Genomic DNA, 25,200 nt, shown 5'->3' with positions numbered 1-25,200 from the left:
GCTTACTTGACAGTTCTTCCGCGATCTCTTGCACCCCCTGGGCAAAGGCGGGAGTGGGGGGGCGGGCGCCAGTCTCGGCCCACATGACAGTTCTTGTGTGCCCCCTGGTGGGCTAAAGTGGTAAGGAGCCACTGCCTTAATAGGTACTCAACCGGTAAAAGAGTGAAGAGCTCTAAGGGTCTCTGTATTGCCTGATCCCAATGCTGCATGTTGATTTATACAAGCCGGCTTCTCGCTTGGTGGCACTTTACAGCATCCCCGCCCTTGGAAGGAACAAACCAACTTCTACACAAAAACCACACTGGATTGGTACAGTGCCTTGCCTCCAAAGACGCCACATACAAAGCCGATTTTAAATCGCGTGACACACTTCCTCATCTAAGCGCTCAAGGGAGAAATTTTTTTAAATCTTATAGTAGCTGTACCTAAGGCGGCCCTATGGTTCATCTTACAGCTTTTGGAGTCAAACATTCCTGAGGATGAATTCTAGCTCTACACTTATTAATCTTACACACTTCAGTGAGCCACGTGGCATCTTTCACCCTCAGTTTTATCACCTGTAAAATGGTCATTATAGTGCCCAATTCCTACAAGTGTTGTGGAGACTGAGTGCGCCTGTAAAGTGCACTGTGCCTGGACTGTGTTAACCTCCTCCACCCTCAAGCCCCACAGATGATGATGATTACTATTACTGAAATTGACCCGTGTCAGGTGCATTTTTACCAGGCCTGGGAAACACTGTCAAATAGGAAAAAATGTTTTCAGTGCCATCTTCTGGGATCTCACACGTGTGACAGAACCTGCAGCACTCCGCACTCCCCCTCAGGTCATCTTTCCCCTTAAACGTGTTTTCTGCATGTAGTCCTGTTCTCATTCCTGGGGCAGTCTCACCTGGAAGGGATGAGAAGATGAGCAGCAGCCAGCAAAGGAGACCAAGAATGAAGCATCTGATGCAGAAGAGAAACCAGGAGAGTGTGTTGCCCTCGAGGCCACCTCAGCGTCTCTGGAGGAGGAAATGACTGGCCGGGTAAATGCTGTGATAGGTCAGTACGCACCGCCAGGAGCTGACAATCCAATTCAGTAAAGGGAGGTCATTGGTGACCTGGACAAAAGCAATTTTGATGTGGAATTCTGATTGGAGGAAGGAATTTGATACAAGCATACATTACTCTTCGGAGAGGTTTTTCTATAAAGAGGAGCAAAGAGATGGGGTGGCCGCTGGGGGAGGAAATATTTTCGTTTTTAAGATGGGAGAAATCACAGCATGTTAGTAGGGATGCTGGGAATGATCTGGGGTGAGGGCAGACTGGTGCTTCAGAGGACAGGACAGAGGGAAGAATTGGGAGGGCAGCTCTCCTCCTAGGTCAGCGCAAGGGGATCTGGTACACACGGGAGCACAGACATGGTTCGTTTCCGGTAACAAGGCCAGGGGCAGCGTCTATGCATATAGGCATCTACGCACACCGCCCTCAGGCGGGCAGATGGACTGGGAGCCTGTGCAAGCTCTCTTCTTGTGGACTCTGCTTTCTCAGTAAGGTATGAAGCAAGGTCATCAATGGGAGTAGCTGCTTTTAAGTGAAACAAAGTACCATCAAGAGAGCAAGGGACATGTTAAGATTTAGAAATAATCATTCATGGGAATGAAAGCTGGTGCAGCCACTCTGGAAAACAGACGGAGCTTCCTCAAAAAACTCAAAATAGAACTACCCTATGACCCAGCAATAAACTAGGCATTTATCCAAGGGATACAGGTGTGCTGTTTCCAAGGACCTCATGCACCCCCATGTTTATAGCAGCACTATCAACAGTAGCCAAAGTATGGAAAGAGCCCAAATGTCCATTGATGGACGAATGGATAAAGAAGAAGTGGTATATATATATACAATGGAGTATTACTCGGCAATCAAAAAGAATGAAATCTTGCCATTTGCAACTACGTGGATGGAACTGGAGGGTATTATGCTAAATGAAATCAGTCAATCAGAGAAAGACAAATATCATGTGACTTCACTCATATGAGGACTTTAAGAGACAAAACAGATGAACATAAGGGAAGGGGAACAAAAATAATATAAAAACAGGGAGGGGGACAAAACAGAAGAGACTCATAAATATGGAGAACAAACTGAGGGTTACTGGAGGGGTTGTGGGAGGGGGTATGGGCGAAATGGGTAAGGGGCACTAAGGAATCTGCTCCGGAAATCACTGTTTCACTATATGCTAACTAATTTGGATGTAAATTTTAAAAAATAAAAAATAAAATTAAAAAAAAAGAAATAATCATTCAAAGAGTGACGGCAACGTAGTTTAGCATGTAAGAGCCTTTTCCGGAAATGACGAGGTTTGCATGTAATTTCAATTGAAATGCAAATAACAATAAACATATATGCGATGCTCTGAATTTCCTTTATTTTCAAATAACCATTTAAACCACTCTATAAAACGTTCTATAACATTATTTAAGGAAACTTGTGCAAAACTTAGGGTGGGAATCAGACCCCATTTCCCTATCATCAAAACATCATGCAAACACTTCTTTTCTCAGAGGATGTTTAGCTTCGTGGAATTACTTACAGACGATGGTACATTTTAATTCCATGTACCATAATGAGAAGTTCCACGAAGCATAAAACTCTTTAAAACAATATACATTTCTTTTGAACCATTTCAGATGAAGCTGTGTTGGGTGCTTTTTCAGGAAGTTGAAACTGAGCTCAATCTCCTTTCCTGAGGCACAGCCTTGCACTTACGGCAGATTTGCACAAAATACACCAACGACTTCTCAGATTGCTCATCTCGGGTGCCCACAGTTCACATCATCACAGGTAGAAGAGAGAGTTGGCTAGTTCCAAACTGGGTTCTTTATGAATGCTCTGTGCCACCAGAAAGGTCAGCTTGTGCGCATACTGACAAGGCGCTGGGATACTGATTAAGCCCTGAGGAGAAAACATACTGATAGCAGTTAAGAGGATAACTTTCTCCAAAGTAATACATTTTCCTGAGTTTTATCCCCTACTAGTTACATATGATAGAACGCATTTGTGAGTACACAGTGACTAAACTCAACCAAGGGCAACCTCATCCATGGGGAACACAAGCTCGCTGGGCAAGAGGGGATGGAGGCCCAGTCTGCCTTCATGAAGCTGAGCACTGGGTGCCATCACACCCAGCGCTAATCTAAGTTTCCCATGACTTGATGCTCCAAGGGGCTCAGAGCAAATCTTGGCCTTGGACTTCAAGAGCAGCTCCTGGCTTCGCGCACAGGAACATAGGACAGACAAGCCCGTTACCTTCCCATGAGACAGCATCTGAGTTGGCTTTAACTTCCTCAACTGTAACTTGGAAATAACAATACCCTGATTTCCTCCCAGGCTTGCATAAGACAATGCATAGAATATGGGGCCGCTGGGTGGCTCGGTCAGTTGAGCGTCCGACTTTGGCTCAAGTTATGATCTCATGGTTCAAGAGTTCGAGCCCCACATCAGGCTCTGTTCTGACAGCTCAGAGCCCAGAGCCTGCTTCAGATTGTGTGTCTCCCTCTTTCTGCCCCTCCCCCTGCTTACACTCTCTTTCTCTCTCTCTCTCAAAAACAAATGTTAAAAATTTTTTTAATTAAAAAAAAAAATAATGCATAGAATGAAGTCCTCCAAAAATTGTAAATACTAATGTTACAAATAATAACGATGATAATGATGATGTTAACAGTTATTGCTACTTGATTTCTATGACAGACTGTGTTTCTCTCAAGGACTCATTCATTCATTCACTCTTTCCTCCTTTGTGAAGTCAGGACATAGGGATACAAACGTGAATTGGGTGACAGTTCCTGGGTGGGAACCCTGAGAGTCAGTACCCACACAAGTACACAGCTGTCACTCACCGGCCAGTTGTAGTACAGGTGACACAGTTTGAACGTAAGTCTCTGCATGTGGTCAGGCTTCAAGCCATTGTCATCATAGATGACATTATAGTAGGTGGGATTAACAGTTCCCCGACAGGCAGCCTGACTAATCAGGTAAAAGTCATACCTGAGGGGGAAAACGGAATGAACATGAGAAAGAAGGCAAACAGAATAAGGCCTCACTTGAAGAACACAAGGCAAACGTTTCATTAAGAACAGATTTGCTAACGGCACTTGCCAGTCAGGACGCGTCGCTTCTGAGTCCACCACGGTGCCAAGTGGCGGGTTCTGCAGGGATCGGCTCATTTCCATGCAGAATCGCAGCTTACACTTCTTCCTGACCACAATCACGGACAGTTTGGAGCTTGGAACCAGAAAGGCAAAAGGAAAGATGCAGAGAACTAAAACCAAGTTTACAGCTTACCTAATGACCTTTTTTTGGTAATTTCTAAATGGAATAAATAAATAAATTCATTCATTAGAAGAACACTGCAAAAATGAAGAAAATAAAAATTATCCCCTCTCTCAGAGCTGCGTACACAGTTTTTTTTTTATTTTTTAAAAGTTTATGGGGCGCCTGGGTGGCGCAGTTGGTTAAGCGTCCGACTTCAGCCAGGTCACGATCTCGCGGTCCGTGAGTTCGAGCCCCGCGTCGGGCTCTGGGCTGATGGCTCAGAGCCTGGAGCCTGTTTCCGATTCTGTGTCTCCCTCTCTCTGCCCCGCGCCCGTTCAAGCTCTGTCTCTCTCTGTCCCAAAAATAAATAAACGTTGAAAAAAAAAATTAAAAAAAAAAAAAAGAAAAAAAAGAAAAAAAAAATGGGGGGCGGGGGGAGAGGGAGAGAGAGAGAGAACCCACAAACCGTGAGATTATGACCTGGGCTGAAATCAAGAGTCAGACTCTTAACCGACTGAGACACCCAGGTGCCCCCCATATAGTTTTTAAAATTAGAGATTGTCCTTCTTTGTTGCAAAAGTGTGGTGTGTCCAGTCACTTGGCTGGTTTATATCATTTGAAAGGGACAGGGAGGAACAGTTAATAGGGCAACGAACTTCAATTCACATTTCTAAAGGAGGGCTTTCCAGAATATTCCATAGAGACAAGATTTCTTTTTCCATTAGCAATAGTGTCCCTATTTCACTTTCACTCTTCCTCTCAATTTCTGAATAGCAAAGAGACCCGCAAGTTCTCTCATTCCTCAGATCATCACTTCTGCATCTTGCAAGACACACACCTGGGGGGATGGATGGACAGACCAAATGTACATTTGTGCCAAATGTTGAATGATCAAATATTAAAGTCAGGATTTAGTAAAGCCAGGGTCAAATCCATTTACTGGCCATAATTCCCAAAGGAACTTTTGGGAGGCAAAGATTGCAGGGAAATTTCACTTTCAAGCAGTTTAATTATCTTAAAAATATATTATTGGTTTTCAGTATTGAAACTTTCAAAAGCTGATGTTATACTGCAACAAAACTCCTTAGCACTGTCAGCTGCTAAATTCACTCCTGCTAGCCCAAAATTGCATACTTGTGATTCTGCACAGTCAGCTGAGGTCAGTGGGAGGGAGACAGGGTTGGCTGTTAGGGTTTGGACTCAGGGGAAGATGACACTGTCCCCCAAGCCACCGTGCTCTCCCTCCACTCTGACAGTCACCGGTGAGGTCAAGGCTCAGTCCCCCTGTGGCCTGTGGCTGCAACTTCGGTTGATGGTGGTGATGACAGTCACACCTGATGGATGAATGCCGTGCCCTGCTTGGAATAGGATGCCTTCCGAATATTTTAGGAAGCCCATTTAAGATTATCATCCTCCCCGAATTGCCACTTCTAATATTCTTCTTGCTCCCGCCACTTGACGTACTCACCGAGGAAAATGTACTGCAACACTGAATCAAGAAATGAGGCAAGGGAGATGAGGGCGGTCTGACTTCCATCTGCAGCGCAGCCTGTGCTGCCCTCACACTCCTTTCAGCACCTCCATCGACCTCCACCTGCACACCAGGGCCTGCACGGCAGGGACCTGAGCCCCTGGTGGGGATTTGGGCCTCGAATTGGAAACCAGCGCTTGTTTAATCCCGCGGCATAGCAATATGTATGAAGTGTCTTCACCCTCGTGCAGAGTCTCAGTGTCAGCTGCTCTGGGGGACACTTGCCTTCCTCCGGGGGCCCCCACCCAGGCTCATGTCACCCTATTCACAGAGGACCACCTCAACCACCCTCCAGTCTAGGGGAAACCTGTCCGTCCGTCCAGCTGTACTCACATGATGCAGACGAGAGCGAAGCTCGCCCTCATGAAAACAAGGTGCTGGCATGCAGTAATCTGAATAGCTACGATAAAACGTGCCCTGGTTGCAAGTGTGGGGAAAAAAACATAACTCAATACCTGGTGTTTGCACTCGCTTCTGTCACACTGCTCAGCAGCTGTGGAACTTCGTATTCAATCAGTGTTTTTAGCTGACCGTCCCCTACCCCATTCCGGTACACAATTATCCGTGCCGGCAAGCCATGGTTGTGCTTGTACCATTTGTTGAGTGCTCCTGCAGAATTTGTTGTCAGGAAGAAAAGAATGACTTGTCCAATGCCAACAAAGAACAAAATTCCCATGTAGTTCAATGTTTTAAGTTCATTATTTCCAACCACTGTAATATAGGGTACTACCTAATTTGAGTCATGACTGCACTAATATAAAAATGGATAACTTTAGGGCTAACATCTGGCATCTGCTATTTGAGGAATCATACTGGTTTCTGTGGCAAAACATATTCTTAAACTTAACATATCCCTTTAGTAAAATTTTAATATTTAATCAATAAATTAAGTCGTGCAATAGATTAATTCCCAAAACCAAATTAATACTAATTTAGTTTCTTCAACTCTTCACATGCTATCAATGGATACAGACTGGATAATTTCATGTCATTTTCGTCTCCAATAAGCATAATTATGAAAACATAAGGAGAGGTCGTGGCTGATCTTCTGGAAGCATCTCTTACCATGGACTCACCCAATTTGATTCTAAGTTGCACTGACAATATGAACTCTGAAAACATTTCCACCCACTCCAACTAGAAATTGCCTAAAGAGCAGAGACCAGACAGTAACTCCTACTCAACAGAAACTTTTCACAACTACTTAAAAAAAAAGAACCAAGTTTTGAAGTGAGGGCAAAGTAATGTAATAATTATTTTCATGTATATACTGTGCAACTGTTTTAGAAGACTTCATTGTCCAGGAAATCCATTTGCGTTCAATAGAAGATGATCATATCTGTAAGGCTGTAACCAATGGCCTTACATCATGTCCATCAGCAAACAGCACGTCCATCAGCAAATTCAATTTTTTAGGAAAAAATACTTACACCGCTTTCCCAAGCTTATAGATGGGAAAATGAGGCTCAGGAGACGGAGTGAATCACACAAGAAGTACTACAGGGAGTGGCAAAGCCAGATCCTGGCCAGGGCTGGGCAGGGCACGGGAGCCCCAGATATCTGTTCCCCCTGTACCCCGCTGTGAATAGGCTCCCCTCCTTGTCTGCCTTCTTCCCCATCTTCTCCTGCGATGCCAGCCCTCATCTGCCAGCATTCTTATCCCCACCCCACAGGCTTCCTTCCTATTTCTAGACCTCAGAGCACTCTGTCATGATCCCTGTCTCTCCAGGTAGATTCCTTTGGCCTTCACACTGCTTGCCAGAGCCACCAGCAGCTACAAACTCCCCTGCCTCTTAGAGGCTTTCTGTTTATCATACACAGATGACAAATGTAAATTCTACAGCATCTGTTAGCGTGGATCAGGATACAGCTTTGGGAATCTCCATCTGGGTGATGGTTGACTCAGGCAGGCTTTGGGGAGTCTGCTTCCACCATCTGGTCTGCTACAGGCACGTGGACTCTGGGGCCTGAAGGAATAGCGCTTGGGGCCCACCGCCACTGCTATACTTTTAGTACCGGTCATGAAAACTTTTAAGCAATCTGCAACATCAGTCGCCGTTCTCTGAAGGATACACCGAGAGAACCACCTAAAGCAAGAAAAGAAAAGAAAAGAAAAGAAAAGAATGTCCAACTTCAAAATGTCTACCGTAAACGCATTAGCATTAAATGAAGAAACAGAAAACAACCTAAGTGTCCATCAGCGGAAGAATGGGTGAAGAAAATGTGATGCTTCAGATGGCTGTTAGACACATGAAGGGATGCTCAACGTCACTCATCAGCAGGGAAATACAAATCAAAACCACACTGAGATGTTACCTCACAGCTGTCAGAATGGCTAACATTAACAACTCAGGAAACACAGATGTTGGCAAGGATGCGGAGAAAGGGAAACACTTTTCCACTTTTGGTGGGAATGCAAACCAGTGCAGCCACTCTGGAAAACAGTGTGGAGGTTCCACAAAAAATTAAAAATAGAATTACCCTACGACCCAGCAATTGCACTACTGGGTATTTGTTCAAAGGATGCAAAAATGTTGATTCAAAGGCACACAAGCACCCCAATGTTTATAGCAGTGCTATCGACAATAGCCGAAGTATGGAAAGAGCCCAAATGCCCATCAACTGACGAATGGATAAAGAAGATGTAGCATATATATACAATGGAATACTATTCAGTGATGAAAAAGAGTGAAATCTTGCAACAATGTGGATGGAACTAGAGTGTATTATGCTACACAAAATAAGTCAGAAAAAGACAGGTATCATATGATTTCACTCTTATGTGGAATCTGAGAAACACAACAAATGAACATACAATGTTGTATGCCATTACACCTCAATCAAAATAAAAAGAACTAGACATTATGAGCAAATTTAATGTTCATGAGCCTATATACGTTATATGATCATAACTATATTAAAAACCTCCCCTCCTCAAAAGAAATTTATCGATAAGAGAAACTAAAGCATAGTGCTGACATCAGACACGCTTGGGTTCAAATCCTGGTTGGCATACTCATCAGCCATGTGACTTTGCTACGTCAACCTAAGTCTCAGCTTCCTCATCCGTACCAAGGAAACACACAAGATGGTAAGGTAGTTACTACCTCACGAGGTTGTTATAAAAATTAAATTAGATAATATATAGAAAGTACTTAGCACAAGATAAGCAATCATAAATAGGAACACTATGTTATTATTATAAAGGAATTTATTAGTTTACCAAATTTACTTTCAAAATATTCAAAACTAGAGTGTATTACGCTAAGCAAAATAAGTCAGTCAGAGAAAGACAGGTATCATATAATTTCACTCGTACGTGGAATTTAAGAAACAAAACAGCATAGGGGAAGGGCAGAAAAAATAAAATAAGAAACAGAGAGGAAGGCAAACCATAAGGGACAAATACAGAGAACAAACTGAGGGTTGCTGGAGGGGAGATGGGAGGGGGATGGGCTAAGTGGGTGATGGGCCATTAAGGAGGGCACTTGTTGGGATGAGCACTGGGCGGTATATGTAAGTCTTGAATCACTGGGTTCTAGCCCTGAAACAAACGCCACACTGTATTTTAACTAAAATGTAAATTGATTAAAATTAAATAAATAAATGGAATCACATAGTAAAAAAACAAAAAACAACAACAAATAAACAAAAAAATATTCAAAGACTTCTCAAGCATAAAGTTCCACTTCCATAGGAGAGGCTTTTGGACTTGAAATCTGAACATGATTAACTTCTTTAAATTTCAGAAGAAGTTCTATTGTTAAAGACATTAAGTAAACAAAAGTACTTGCAAAATGAAGATCATGACTTTGTGCAAGTGCGCATCAACATTATTATATATGCCAATAATGACACAATTAGGAATGTGGCTAACAAACTGGAAGTCCTTTTCCTGCTTGATTAACACATTAATGTGTCACATTAAGTGACACATGGAACAGGGATCTCACACAACCTGGAATGAAGTCACAGGCACACTGCTACTTATCCTATTTCTCACCAGCCCAAATATATACCTGACCACAGGCTTAATGGAGTAAATCAAATAGCCTAAGTCCAGGAATAAAATATGGTGCAAACAGTTCCTATAGCCTCAAAACACATTGCTTAGTTACATATAATGAAACAATTCTAGGAACTACAATTAAATAGATACTGAGTCAGTATTTAATGAATTATCCCCAAACCTGCTTATGTTTTCAGCAGCTGTGTAAACAACTACATCAACTGCCTTCAAGTGTTAATAACAACAAGCATGTATTGAGCGTCTGCTATGGGAGGCTATGTTTTAAGCATTTTATCTTATGTAACTTCCATAAATACCCTATGAAATAGGCATCATCTGGGAACACAAGCTGGTGCAGCCACTCTGGAAAACAGTATGGAAGTTCCTCAAAAAACTAAAAATAGAACTACCCTAAGACCCAGCAATTACACTACTAGGCATTTATCCACGGGATACAGGTGTGCTGTTTCCAAGGGCCACACGCACCTCCATGTTTATAGCAGCACTATCAACAACAGCCAAAGTATGAAAAGGGCCCAAATGTCCATCGATGGACGAACGGACAAAGAAGATGTGGTATATCTATACAATGGAGTATTACTCGGCAATCAGAAAGGATGCAATCTTGCCATTTGCAACTACGTGGATGGAACTGGAGGGTATTATGCTAAGTGAAATTAGTCAGAGAAAGACAAAAATCATATGACTTCACTCATATGGGACTTCAAGAGACAAAACAGATGGACATAAGGGAAGAGAAACAAAAATAATATAAAAACAGGGAGGGGAACAAAAGAGAAGAGACTCATAAATATGGAGAACAAACAGAGGGTTACTGGAGGGGTTGTGGGAGGGGGGATGGGCTAAATGGGAAAGGGGCACTAAGGAATCTACTCCTGAAAAATCATTGTTGTGCTGTATTCTAAATAATTTGGATGTAAATTTTAAAAAATTAAAAAAAAAAAAAGAAATAGGCATCATCTTCATGCCCATCTTACATGAGACCACAGCTAAGTCACGGCAACATTAAATAGCCAGATGTCATACACAGAATGAGTGGCAGATCAGGACACAGAAGCAAGCAATCAGATTCCAAAGCTTGCTGCTGGATATAAGTTCCTAGTACAGTACCTAATACAGTGCACATAACATGAAAATTTCTATCATCCATCGTTTGAGGAAGCTGCCTGGCATACGAGTATTAGCTTGTCCTAATGAGTGTATAAACATAGTTTTTTCATAAGGCTACATATTATCTTAATATTATCAATCACACTTTATATGTAAGTATAATTTATGACTAAAATGTTCATATTTTTCAAATGAGGGAAGAATACAAACTGTTTCCTGCTGCATGGTTTTCAGTTAAACCCCAAACTATAATTATGGAATATGTTGGGTAATTGTAAAAGTACCTGGTGATTCCGGGGTTAATGCTGGCCACAAATCCAACCACCACCATTCCCTTGCTGACTTCGTCTTTACAGGCATCGATACCGACCACCATCAGGGACTTTAACTGTAAAAGTAAATTTTTCATGATTTAATAAAATGATGACTTCATATGAAGTTTTGAAAAAAACTGTCCCTGGTTATTAAATTAAGTTAAGCTATATGCCACGGAGATCAAGGTCCAGATGAAGCAGATCATTAAAACAGAAACCAAAAGACTTGAAGATGGAGGGATGGGGTGGAGTGGGGGGCTTGATGGCTCAGTTGGTTGAGCATCCAACTCTTGGTTTCAGCTCAGGTCACGATCTCATAATTCATAGGTCTGAGCCTCCTGTTGGGCTCTGTGCTGACAGTACAGAGCCTGCATGGGATTCTCTGTCTCCCTCTCTCTCTGTCCCTCCCCCTCTAGCTCTCTCAAAATAAAGAAATCTACTTAAAAAACAAAAAAGATGGAGGGATGAATATGGTATCTAATTTGCTTAAGAGACTCACTGGAGTGCAAAATAGCTACCATCCTTTGTGGAGGTGGACAAGTGCCATTAATGTGGCTCAAGAGATTCTGGGAAAGTGATCAGTCATTTATCCCTGGCTTCTGGGCTGGTGGGATCTGAAGAGGAAGTCCACTCCCTATTGTTCAGATGTCTAAGGGATCCTACTTGCCACTGGCCATGAGCCTCCAGGGAGGCAGCTGGGGCTCAGCGCACACATCCTGGTTATGGAAATGGAAGGGAATGGACGACATCCCCTCATTTCTCGCCCCCTCACTTCCTCCCCCAGTGGATGAGGATTTTCTTAGTTCCCACCACAGTTCAAAATCATAGCTCTGCCGGTTCCCCCAAGCTGTGGGGAGGCCCCCCTCCAGGGTGCAGGGCTACTCTGAGAGCTAGTGCGCTGCAAAGAGTAGGTAGAAGTAGAGGCCAGAGGGCACAGATTTTACGTGGCAGCGGGAAGCTCCAGATCAAGCCACCCCGCAAGCCTGTGCCAGCCTAGATTCTCTTTCATGAAACATTCTGTTATCAGCTTACTCAAAGCTCCTGGAAAACAGGAGCCTCACCTCACCTTCTGGACGGTGTCTTGTGTCATGCCACAACCCAGAGCGGACAAATAACAAACCCACCACACAAAACAAATACCTCTGGGATCATGTGAAAAGGTCTCGTGCTCTGATTTCATTTTTCAATTAATAAATGGACTGATTACTGAAAGACTGACAGACTGCTCACAGGGATCTCCACAGCCCACAGTTCGCCTCCGAGTTTACAGGCCATTTGCATGGCAATCTTGGTGGCGACACTCATCATCATCCCCTGTTTATTCAAGGTCCGAGTGAGCACACACTGGCTGGGTACTGGGCAGAAGGAGTTCAAATAGTTTTTAATGGTATCATAGTAGTTCTTCTGATTAGAAGGTAGGATACACATTACCTAAAAGGAAAAAAAAAATAAAAAGAAGAGAAAAAAGTCAATTTACTTATGTTTAGAAGTAGCTTTAAAGTAAAGTAGCTTTTAAGTAGCTTTAAAAAAAATGATCAGCATGGAGCTTATTTGGGATTCTCTCTGTCTCTCTCTCTCTCTCTGCCCCTCCCCAACTCTCTCTAAATAAATAAATAAATAAATAAGCAAACAAGAATTTTAAAAAAATGAACACATGGGTTCTCTAAACATCTTGCCTCCAAGTTCCCAAGAAACAAATATTAAAATGCCTACAGTTGTGTTAAATGGCCTTTAACCACTGACAATCCCATTTGAAATGCCTTTTTATCAGCCATCGGCTCTGCAGTCCTGCTCCAAAGCCCCCCAATCCCCCACCCGCTGGCTTTCCCTTCCTCCTATCTCTTCTGATTTGATTGTTAGGCTCCTCAAATTCCCTCCTAACCTAGGTCTTACTCCAGCTCCCTCCCGCCCCCTGTTGGCTTTTCCTGTGGCTCTCCAGCCCTCATCCCACCATCCCTCTCCCATCCTTGCCCACAGATAGGCCAAGTGCAGGATTAGCTTACAGGGTGGTCTCCTTCCCAGCAGGTACTAGACAACCAAAATAAAAGAAAGCAACCACAATTGTTTTGTTTACTGTGATCTGAGAATAAGGCTATGGGGGGCGGGGAGGGAAAATAAGGAGAAGGAAGCTTCAGGTCCTCAGGTATTTTTAAATTCCACCCATCTCTGCCAGCACCTCTGTTTCTTAGCAGGTATTTCCCTCGGAAGGGCTTCTCCTGGTCTGTTTCCATCTCCTTTCCACCCTTTATTCTCTACCTTCAACACCCACCAAATTTATACCAAAAACAGGCACTGTCATCATCAGCAGAGAACAAAAAGATTTTTCACCTATAGATCTGTTCAAAATCATACTGTGAAGGGCCAAAATTACTTACACTTAAGTACGTAAAATAGGGAAATGTGTCTTAGGGGGTCTTCCTGCTTTCCATCCTATGAATTTGGAGCCAAGCGAGGTAGGCATCAGACCAAGGCAGTGGTTGAACAGGGATGGGGGCCGAAAGAAGGCGGGAGACAAGTGAGACTGGTTGCTTACAAGGGGACAAGGATGTGAAGTGATAAGTGGAAGGTAACAGGGTCCACACTCCCCTTATCAGAGAAGGGAGGTACAAATATGGCAATGGAGAATGTTTTCCTGTGGTGTTGAGACTGGAACTGGAAGTGTGAACACATTTTCAATAAATACATAGACAGACATGGTAGTAACATAGATGTAAGGGTGTATGCATAACCTTTTGAGCAACACAGGTTTAAACTATGCAAGTCCACTTATATGCAGATTTTTTAATAAACATAATACAGTACTGTAAATGTATTTCCTCTTCCTTATGATTTTCTTAATAACATTGTGTTTTCTCTAGCTTACTTTTGTGTGAGAGTACAGTATATAGTACATAAAATACAAAAATATGTGTTAACTGACTATGTTATAAGGCTTCCAATCAACAATAGGTTATTAGGAGTTAAGTTTTGTGGGAGTCAAAAGTCACATGGGGATTTTGGACTGTGCAGGGAGTCTGCACCCCTAAACCCCACATTGTTCAAGGATCAGCAGTGTTTGAGTATACGTATGTAGACACACGCGTACACAATATTCCTAACTTTGCCCATTGAGAAAGTCTGGGGGCAGTGACACCCCACTAACAAATAAGCACACCCAGCTGCCCAGATTTTGATTTTTTTAAATGTTTATTTTTGAGAGAGAGAGAGAGAGAGAGAGAGAGTGAGTGAGTGGGGGAGGAACAGAGAGAAGGACACACAGAACTCGAAGCAGGCTTCAGCCTCCATGATGTTAGCACAGAGGTCAAAGCAGGGCTCAAACTCACAAACTGAGAGATCATGACCTAAGCTATAGTCAGATACTTAACCAACTGAGCCACCCAGGCACCCCCCAGATTTTGATTTCTAAATACTGTTCTCTACCAAAAGTAATCATGGCTCGTTGGAGAAATACCTAATTCCAGAGCCAGGCAGCAAAATTTCAAAATTAACCTGAAATACCTTATTGTGCCAGATGGTAAGCAAGTGTCCCCCAAACAATGGGGACATGTCAAAAAGTCACGGAAGCCAACGTGAATGAGTCTCCAATCAACAAAATCGCGAACAATTTGGGCATCAAAATAAATAATATTGGTAATCGACTATCAGCTGGTAAATAAAAGAGGAAACCATGAATCCATAAGTGATAAAAATAAATGAACAAAGAAATGGGGAGAAGAGAAAGTTCTTCTTTATAACATAAGGCTACCCACTAAATGTAGAAGGCATACAAAGCTGCATACTAAATGTAGGAAATCAGAAAGCCACCATTTGGCAATCATCAGAGTAATAATAATAATAAAATAAAATGAATAATTAAATTAATAAACACATACATAAATAAAATAGTAATAATAAAAAAAGACAAGAATTATCAATGGATTCTAAAACTAGAGGTAAAAGTTTGATGAGAAACAGGTATTTACATAGTCTCAAAGTATCTCCCTGCAAAACACCAGACCAAAAACACCTGCTTCACAAAGAAAGGAGTAAATGTACAGTGGAGAAACCTGGCAGATACCTTAATTAACGGAGTACCTCCTGGTAGGATGCATTAAGAACACAAAATCATTGCTGTGATAATCCCGCCAAAAGTACATAATCAGAATTTAATTATAAGGAAACATCAGACAAACCCAAATTGAGGGATATTATATAAAGTGATTCATCTATACCCTTCAAAATTGGAAAGTCATCGAAAACTAGGGAACTGTTCCAGACTGAAGGAGAGTCTTAAAGAGACAGGACAACTAAATACAATGCATTAGATCCTTTCACTGGAGAAGACATTTTGGGGACTAATGGAGAAATGTGAATGGGAGTCTGTGGATTAGCTGGTCTTACTGTTTCTTGATTTGGATGGTTGTCCTATGGTTCTGTAGGAGAGTGACCTTGTTTGTAGAGAATACGCACTGAAGGGCAATGGGGCATCAAGTCTGTAACCTACTCTCAAATGGTTCAGGAAAAAAGATGGTAGGTAGATAGGTAGGTAGGTAGGTAAGTAGACAGGTAGGTAGATAAGATAGATAGATAGATAGATAGATAGATAGATAGATGATAGATAGATAGAGGATGGCAGGCAGGAGGGAAGGAACGAACGAAACAATGAAGCAAATATAATAAAATGTCAACAACTGGGGAATCTGGATGAAGGGTATCTGGGAGTTCTTTGTACTCTTCTTGCAATGTTTCTGTTAAGTTTTATTTTATTTTTAAGAAAAAAAAAAAGATGCTCAGGGTTAGAATTCCCTTTGTTTACTATAACATCCTTATGGGCCTTTTTTGTGTCTGACTAAAAGAGGAACAGAGACGGCTACGTTGCTCTGCAGGAGATGGGGACTGGCATGCTGGGGCCCAGAAGCGTGAGCGAGGTAAGTAAGAGACACTGCCGTGCGTGCGGCGGGAGGCTGAGGCCTGGGAGAAGAGAAATGGGTGAGAGAGCCTTAAGAGCAAGGATGTCAACTGTAACTCATCTGGGACGTTGGGGTGTGCCGTAACCTTGCCTCGGACGCAAACCCTCTGCAAAGTCAGCTGCACAGGGGCACACACACAGGACACTTTGGGAAATGAGAGAGCTGTGGAAACGGATGCAGTGCAGGGGGAGACGGCACTCAGGAAAGGGGGCAAGAATTCAGAGGAAGCAGCTGTGGGTGACGTGGAAAACCCTAAGCCCTCCAAGAGTCTGCCAAAAAACTGGAGAGAGCACTGGGTACCCAGCATTTACGGGGTAAGATGGGAGTCACTTTATCTTAAATCTTAAATAAAAGATGGCCCCCAACAAGTTAAAAATATGTAGACATCCAAGAGACTGAGATAGGGGTAAAAACGAGTATTTAAAAATTAATATTAGAAATGTGAAAAGGAAATAAAATATTGATTAAAATGCTAAGATTAATCCTTTCTTGGGTTCTTGGGGAAATGCACAGCAATTTGCAAACATACCATGGGAGAATATGCTCACATTCATTCTTTCAAGGAAAGACTGTTAGATATAAGGAAAAAATAAAAATTATACATCAAAACCAAAATTATCCTATACTTACCAACTGAACATCAGGATTAACATGTTTCTGTACAGCACTAAAGAATGCAGCTGGATCTTCTTGTGCTTTTATGCTACATGAAAAGATTCATTTTGAGAATACGTAATTCCCTTTTCAGAAGCACATAACATGCACAGTCAAAACTACTCCAAACAGAATTTTATAATCCCACTACAAGATACACCAGAAATATGTGATAATCATTTTTATTAGCCTAAAAATAGTTTGGTGGCAAATGCAATTTCCTCAATTATATGTAACCCCTACAATTAATAATTCTGTTTTTCCAAAATGAGGTTGAAAGTGAGCTTTTGACATCACAAGTCTCAATACCAACCATCTGAAGCTGGTTTGAGTTGAATTGGGATTAAGATTTCTCTAACACTGGGGTGCGTGGGTAGCTCAGTCAGTTAAGTGTCTGACTCTTGGTTTAGGCTCAGGTCATGATCGCAAGGTTCCTGAGTTCAAGCCCCGAGTTGGGCTACGCGCTGACAGTGCGGAACCTGCTTGGGATTCTCTCTCCCTCTCTCTCTGCCACCCCCTCTAAATAAATAAACTTAAAAAAAAAATTCTCTAATACAAAATCCCCATGAGAACTTTAAAATAAAAGTCTCAAAAATCATCAGATTAATGAGACCAAGATATTCAGCTAATCAAAATGATTCAGATTGAAAGATTTTTCTTTCAGTGACAGCTTGCTTGGAGCCTGGAATATTTAGCCTGCCTCAACCAATTAGTCAGCAAGTACTTAAACTGTTCTGTGTTTACCTTAGGGGCCAGACGCTACAGAAATAATTCCCACACAGACGACTTCACAGCTTTGGTTTCTTTATGTAGAATCCGCTTCTGATACGTATAAACAATTGGAGTGTCCTAATGCCCAGTGGCCTTTTCAGACTTGCCCAGCAGGTGGCGGGACGGCTGTTTCCTGATCACTGATTCTAACTGAGCTACAGGAATGGCCTGCAGCTCTGTAAAAACAACTAAATGTTTCTGACTTTTCCAGTTCGATCTCTTGCATGCAGACTCTGCGACTACCCTACTGTCCATTCTTTCTAAACTCATCAGGCAAATGTTTCAGATGGGAGAAAGCATGCATATGAAAAATCTAACAGGTAAATGGATACTTCATGGGAAAGAAAAAGGATGGAATAAAATACGGGCTTTCAGATAAAACAGGCTAAGAACAGAACGTGGCAAGGGCTTGTTCGTGGAATTCATGTAAGAAAGAAGACTGTGATGTCATCCCCGGGTCTGTGACTGTGGCTTCTTTCATTAATCTTTTCCTGCTTCATTAGCTCATGGGTTAAGAGAAATTAGAGCAGGTGAAACTCAAACCAGGTGATTTGTTAACAGATGTGATAAGACAAGAATTCTAAACTACAGTGTAAAGTGAGACTTGGTTGTAAAATGAGCATGGCTTTCAACAATGCTTGTACAGTTGATGTAATTAATTAGTAACCATGTGTTTAAAGAATAACTTCCCACCTTGCCAATTAGGACACTGCACCTCCACTATAACAACAACAAAATGAAGTATGCATTCCTCCTTATGAAGCATATCAAGTTCAATAAAATGAGGCAGGAGCAATTTAATTGCTTTTCTAAAGCAAAGAGTATCCAATTTTGAGTGTGATTGTGTATATGGGGATCCCTTACTAAACTGGAAGCAATTTATTTATCTTTGTCATCCCCAGCAACTGGCATAGTATCTAATAGCAGATACTCAATAAATGTTCAAAGGCTAACTGCCCTTGGTTTTATCAGAACACTATCTAAATAATCTTATACTACGGTTAACAGAATCAGGAAAGGTTATTTTAGATCTATTTTTACATTAAATTTTAAAGCGTACAGTCTATCACATAAGTCAGGAAATGCAACTTTCATTTTTCAATACCCTGTTTGCCGTTAAGGTTTATAAATAACTGATATGAAAGAATTAGGGAGAAAAAGTTAACGGATTTATGCCCCAACCAGTACTGAAAAGATTTGGAGATAATGAGACTATTGCCTAAGAACTATGAAAACAGTTTTACAAAGACCAATATAAAATATATTTTAACTATAAAAACTTAATCACTGCAAAATCTATCTACTTAGAACTATTTTTTTTTTGGTAATTTGTATTAGGGAACTTTACTGAGATAAAGCTTTTGTAGCTACATGAGCCATTATTTCTGATCTTCTAACCAAAGCCAATTAATATACCAAAAAAAGTTGGCATGATTTTCTGTGTATTCTCACATTTTGGGGTAGTCCACATTAAATCCCATGGAACTTCCAACTCTTCTCAAGCAGTGCAGAAAGTTCTCAGTCACATATTCAGCTCTGTTGCTACACAGAATCAACCATTTATTCAAAGACTGTGCACTTAAAATCTTGCAATTTCGCATATCCTTGGACCAATCAGCTGCAGACGCAGGTTGACACTGAGAAAAATAATGATGAGAGGGTTGAACTAATTTATTCGGAAAGCGATTGAATAAAGACAGCACGAAGATGGTTGTTCCAAGTTTGTCCTAGGAGAGCTATTTAGTACCACTTGCTATTCACAGACTGCACATCTGGACAGATTACACAGACTTCCTGGAAGTGGAGGCATCTGATCATCCCCTCATACCCCCCACCGGGTCGGCCACTCCCCGGCTGCAGATCAGAAGGCAAGGCCCTTTACCTCACGGACTTCCGCTGTGTGCAAAGAAAGGTGTGTGGTTCAAGGATCTCTGGGCTCCCTTCCAGCTCTAGGATGGGTGTCCTTTAATGGGAATCCCTAAGCAAACGGGCTGTCTGATTCAGTCTCTTTAGGCATAATGCTACCTCAAATAGAAACGCTGACTAATGCTACTCCAGGTCACTACACTATAACTCACACACGCTACAGGGTAGCTAAGAGTGTATTTTATGCTAGAAGTAGCTATGTCTAGGAGCCAAGATGAGGCCAGGGCACAGGCTCCTTTCTCACTCTTGGATGGTCCCCCAGGTGACTGGAAAACTCAGCTCCCGGCACTGAAGAGGGGAGACTTTGGACTGGTCACTAGCCTTCTGCTTATATCCATAGACCGGAAATGAATGGAAATGTCTTTGGTATAGTGAGCTAGGAAGAGCTAGGATGACCCTGAATCAAATCCCTTGCTATTCAGTATTGCCTTGTAACAACATGGCTATTTCCTGAGAGCTTGTTAGAAATGCAGAGCTCTTGGGAGACCTGGGTGGCTCAATCAGTTAAGCATCTGACTTAGGCTCAGGTCATGATCTCACAGTTCATGGGTTCAAGCCCCATGTCAGGCTCTGCGCTGACAGCGCAGAGCCTGGAGCCTGCTTCGGATTCTGTGTCTCCCCCTCTCTCTGCCCCTCCCATGCTCACGCTCTGTCTCTCTCTCTCTCTCTCTCTCAATAATAGATAAATGTTAAAAAAATTTTTTTTTTTTTAAAGAATGGTATAATATAAAAAAAAAGGAAAGAAAGAAATGCAGAGTCCTGGGTCCCATTCTGGACCCACTGCACCAGAATCTGCACTCATTCATCAGCATATGAATGTTTAAGAAGCATTATAATCTCCTTATTTTACAGACTTCAAAGCTATGGCTGAGAGAGATTATGGAGCCAGCTGGTGTTAGTGACAGACTTAGATCAGTCTTCTTGATGTTGCAATCAGGGCACCTTCCACCAAGCAGTCTGAAATCCAACCACAGGCACCCTCATAATGCCTTGCCATTAGGTGGCATTAGGTGGCCAGGAAGAGACTCAGCCAGGTCCAGGAGGCGACCTTAAAGAATGAAGGGGAAAGGTTAGCTCTCCATCAGTGGTTTCATCTGGAGTCATCGTTCATTCTTTCCATTGCCACCAGTATGAGGAGAGCCACAGCACTCTCACCTACACCCCTACCTGCTATGGGCTGGCAGAGACCGAGGACAAATGTCCAAGGCTCACTCTGAGGCCTGGGAGCCTCTCTTCTACTCAGTTCCTAGAACCCAATTTCAGAAAAGCAGAAATGGTCTGGAAGCCCATGACACAGTCAACTCTAGCCCAGTCACCACCACCACCAGCGGGCAGGTCTCCTATTTTAATGCCTCTTCTCTTATGGAGACCTGTTTCCACGCTAAAAAAAAAAAAAATGCAACAAAAAAGCTCCGAGAAATATGATTTTACTTACAGAGATGATGAGATGGATCATTAAATATTTAAATCCTGTTTCATGTGTGGAACTGAAACTGAGCTTCTTTTTACTGACTTCTAGCCAAAATCCTTCTTTTTTTAAGTTTTTAAAAAATTTTCTTAATGTTTGGGTTTTTTTGTTTTTTGTGGTTTTTTTTTTTTTTATTTTTTTTTTTGAGTGAGAAAGAGACAGAGCATGAGCAGGGGAGGGGCAGACAGAGAGGGAGGCACAGAATCTGAAGCAGGCTCCAGGCTCAGCAGAGAACCGGATGCAGGGCTTGAACCCACAAGCCACGGGATCATGACCTGAGCCGAAGTCAGACGTTTAACCCACTGAGCCACCCAGGTGCACCTGTAATTAGCTTTTAAAATGGGCAAAAACAGAGGGGAAAGTGCAAAGATAATTTACCATTTTTGCATAAAATGGGTTCATTTTTTCAACTGAGATGTGTTTCCTTGGGTTTCAGAGTGCCTCTCTCCCTAAATGCTACGGCTGGGGACGGACTCCCTGCGTTTCTTCACATTGATAGCAACCAAGCAGCATTTCACATGGGGACTGGGGGGCGAAGAAACCTGGCATCAAGAAACATAGTCTATTGGAATTAACCTTCGCCAGCTCCAAAAAAGTTTTCGGGTACTATAGATTTTTTTTTTTTCTTTTATGTAGTGACACAAAAGTACTGCAACAATTAATAATAGGTGGGAACATTTTAATTGCCACAGCTTGAAATACCATTTTCTAATGTGTTTTTAAGTGTGAAACCACACCACACTGACCTAAATCGTGTCCGGTGGGTGCTAAGCCTCAGAAGTACACTCAGATTGAAAACAGGGGACGTCAAGGTTTAGGACAAAGGGAAGGCATGGACATGTCCCTAGAGAAACTAAATGATTATTACAAGCCCACTAGTCACTCTGGCATATGATCAAACTTACTCATACTCAAGCAAATACTTTTAAATGAAAATAAAATCACAGCACTTACTACGTGGTCTTGCATTAGTATTTTTTCCGAAGGCAAAACCCGCCCGGTCAGAGACACCTGGCATCCAAAATGCAGCCCCCAGGTCTCCAGCTCAAAACGAGCATCCTTGTTTCTGTTGATAGAGTTTTAAATCATTAAAGCGCTTATCTTCTAAGGAATTTTAATTATTAGAGATAGAATTATAACTTACTGAATTAGTCAAAGACTAATTTTTTTTTTTTATTTTTTAGGATTCCTGACTTTCATTTCTACTCACCATTGTTTTCCCCTGCTCAAAAGAATTATGGGACAACTTGAACCCATTTGGGACACGCAGGGATGGAGAAGGCTTGCAATGTGGCACACTGGCTGGGAAAACGGGCCTTTGAGCCAGACGGAGCAGGGTTTAACTCCTAGTGCTGACACTTCCTAATATGTGACCTCGAGTAAGACTCAAATCTTCTAAAGTTATGGTTTCCTTATTGCCAAAATGTAGGCATAATAAAGTTAACTCCTTCAAACGGGTGATGTAATGATTACACTGACAACACTTGGAAACTGCTACCACAGGACCGGGCACATGCTAATGTGCTCAATAAATGTGAGCTATTTTTCCTGATAATAAACTTGCTAACAAAGAGATATTATGGAGCTTCTGCCGGTGGAGATGTCTTCTGGGAATATGTGAATTAGTTGGCTTAGGAGTGGATGAATGATGACAAAGGAGGGAGCATATGGACTTAGGCTTCAGAAGACTCATTGGATAGACATGGCAGCAGGAAGATCATGGGGAGAATATTAGTATTAGCAATATTAACCGCTTTATATTTGTATAGTACTTCAAGGTTATAACTTAGTAAACCTTAACCACAGCTGATGTATAACCTCATCGGATTATGATACACGGTCATCTCTATTAAGCTGTAAATTCCTTCAGGAGAGGTACCGTACCGACTTCACCTCCTGGCCTCCACGGTAGCCGGCACATGATAAGCCGGGCACTCACCGAAGACACTGATGAGACCCATGCATTGCCTAGTAAAGCCTCCCCTCTCTCCTTAAAGGAGCTCAAACCCCTTTACAGTGACTCTGTGCAACAGTTCATTATTTCCATCTGTTAATGCTATGTGCGGTCCGGTCACATTGAATACTTGGAATTAATTATTTTCCGGCAGATGCTATCTGCCCAAGATGAGATGGGTAGGGTGATCTCCAGTCAGGAAACTGGGTTGAAGTCAATGGGATTCCTGAAAGGTGGCAGGGAGAGGTGGCAGGAAGAGTAATCCAGAGCCCAGAATAAGGGGAGAGAACCAGGAAACTTCTCAAGTAGGCATAAGCCTGGGGGGTACCCAGGATGAACGACATAAAGCATAGCCACAAAATGGAAAACTATGAAATCACGAGCATGATGTTAGAGATTCACATTTATCCTATGGAAATGTTCAAGAAAAAGTTACAAAAACAATGCACAGGGGCGCCTGGGTGGCTCAGTTGGTTGAGCGTCCGGCTCCGGCTCAGGTCATGATCTCGCAGTCTGTGAGTTCGAGCCCCGCGTGGGGCTCTGTGCTGACAGCTCAGAGCCTGCAGCCTGCTTTGAATTCTGTGTCCCCCTCTCTCTCTGCCCCTCCCCCACTCACGCTCTCTCTCTCTCTCTCTCTCTCTCTGTCTCAGAAATAAACATTAAAAAAAATTTTTGAAAAACACAATGCACAGTGCTATGCCATTTTCCTAAAATGAACATTATTACATGCATTTAAAAATATTTGAAATGATATACACCAATCAGGATTCGTTCACGCATTAAACAAACATTCACTGAGTACACACACACACGCTTAGGTCTACATAAATTTCCAAATTTGTCCTCCAAGTTATGTATCTTTAAAGAAAAAAAAGGCCATTCTACAATGTTGTCCAGTAGAAATATAAAGCAACCCACATATGTAATTTTAAACTTTCTAAATAGCTGCATTACAAAAGTAAAAACTGTCAAATAAAATTATTTTTAAAATATACGCCGTTAACTCAGTAAGTTGAAAATGTGATCATTTCAAGATGTGGGCACTAGCCACACATGTCCTACCGTTCCATGAGGCTATAGCAGGGGGCAGTGAAGTTTTACTAGGTCAGAAGGGAAAACAGGAGCAGCTGGGATCCCAAGAGACAGCCAACCGTCAGAAAGAGGACAGGAGTGCAGTCTGAGGGCCAGATGGGCTAACCCAAAGGGCACACAGCATTCCTAAGCTTAAAGAACACACAGTAGAAATCTTCTAATGGTCACTGTGCTGAGGCCACTATATTGAGACTGGACATTTTTGACCCTGAATATTGGGGGGCTGAGGTGGCTGTGGTCTTTTGGTTTTTTAATTACAACATTTTTCTTCATTCAATTTTTTACCCAAACCTGCATGTTTTACAAAGAAGAAAGCAAGAGACATCTAGCTGAAGCCGGGTGGTAGTTCTGTCAGCATGGACCCCAACCACCTCCCCGCCACCCTCCCGCAGGCTGTAGTCCTGAGCATCTGGGGTGAACCTCTGGTTCCGGCAAACGCAATTCAAAAGTGCCTTGCTCTGAGTCAGTAGGAAAGAGACATGTTCATCAAGGAATGAAACGTTTCGTAGACCATCCAGTTCCATAAACTAGGCCTGAGGAAGGACATCCTCTGACCCCACAAAGCGGCCCAGTACCTCTGGATGTCGTCCGCAAGCCTGGCCAGGCGCTGCTGCCTTCCCAAAGGGCTGAGGCGTGTTTCTTCAGCCACAGCCTTCATCAGCCGGAAGTCAGAGGTTGCCTGGCAGGTCAGCCCTATGAATGTAAATGAAAACAAAGTGGAAAAATGAACACGCAATGTAACCCAGCCCAGCTCAGGCAGACTGTAAGCTTTCCACTTAAATGGACTCAGATCTAGCATCTGGATGCAAAAGAAATGCAAGCCACACATGTCATTTTAAATCTTCTAGCAGCCATACTGGAAAAAAGCCAAAAAGAACAGATGAAGTTACTTGAATAGTATATGTTACTCAACTCAATATATCCAAAATGTTATCATTTCAACATGCAATCACTACATAAAAACTAAGGAGCTCTTTTCTCTTTTTCATACTAAGTCTTAGAAATCCAGTCTGTATTCTACACTCACAGCATGTCTCCAGCTGGCCCTTCAGTCACATTTCCAGGGCTCACTAAACACATGTGGCCAGTGGCCACCATATGGGACT

General features: G+C 42.3%; 1 protein-coding gene across 2 annotated transcripts in view; it reads right to left on the bottom strand.

Annotated features, from left to right (window-relative positions):
- Positions 1-2,387: 2,387 nt before the first annotated feature.
- The window catches only part of PIWIL4 (piwi like RNA-mediated gene silencing 4), a 45,707-nt gene continuing 22,894 nt past the window's right edge, over positions 2,388-25,200 (bottom strand). The window contains exons 10-20 of one of the 2 annotated variants that reach the window (XM_040489649.1): positions 24,670-24,787; positions 22,003-22,114; positions 19,107-19,291; positions 16,860-16,932; positions 12,511-12,711; positions 11,251-11,354; positions 7,843-7,913; positions 6,282-6,435; positions 4,140-4,265; positions 3,881-4,028; positions 2,388-2,936 (exon numbers count right to left, since the gene is read on the bottom strand). In XM_040489649.1, the coding sequence (XP_040345583.1) occupies positions 2,820-2,936; positions 3,881-4,028; positions 4,140-4,265; positions 6,282-6,435; positions 7,843-7,913; positions 11,251-11,354; positions 12,511-12,711; positions 16,860-16,932; positions 19,107-19,291; positions 22,003-22,114; positions 24,670-24,787 (1,409 nt within the window). In that variant the 3' untranslated portion in view covers positions 2,388-2,819. The remainder of the gene's footprint in view (positions 2,937-3,880; positions 4,029-4,139; positions 4,266-6,281; positions 6,436-7,842; positions 7,914-11,250; positions 11,355-12,510; positions 12,712-16,859; positions 16,933-19,106; positions 19,292-22,002; positions 22,115-24,669; positions 24,788-25,200) is intronic. The other variant, XM_040489650.1, reaches the window with a different exon arrangement.

This window comes from Herpailurus yagouaroundi, unplaced genomic scaffold (assembly GCF_014898765.1).
Source record: "Herpailurus yagouaroundi ecotype Mexico unplaced genomic scaffold, PumYag 180, whole genome shotgun sequence".
In the NCBI taxonomy this organism is placed as follows: Eukaryota; Metazoa; Chordata; class Mammalia; order Carnivora; family Felidae; genus Herpailurus; species Herpailurus yagouaroundi.
This window is presented reverse-complemented; position numbering and strand designations above follow the sequence as displayed.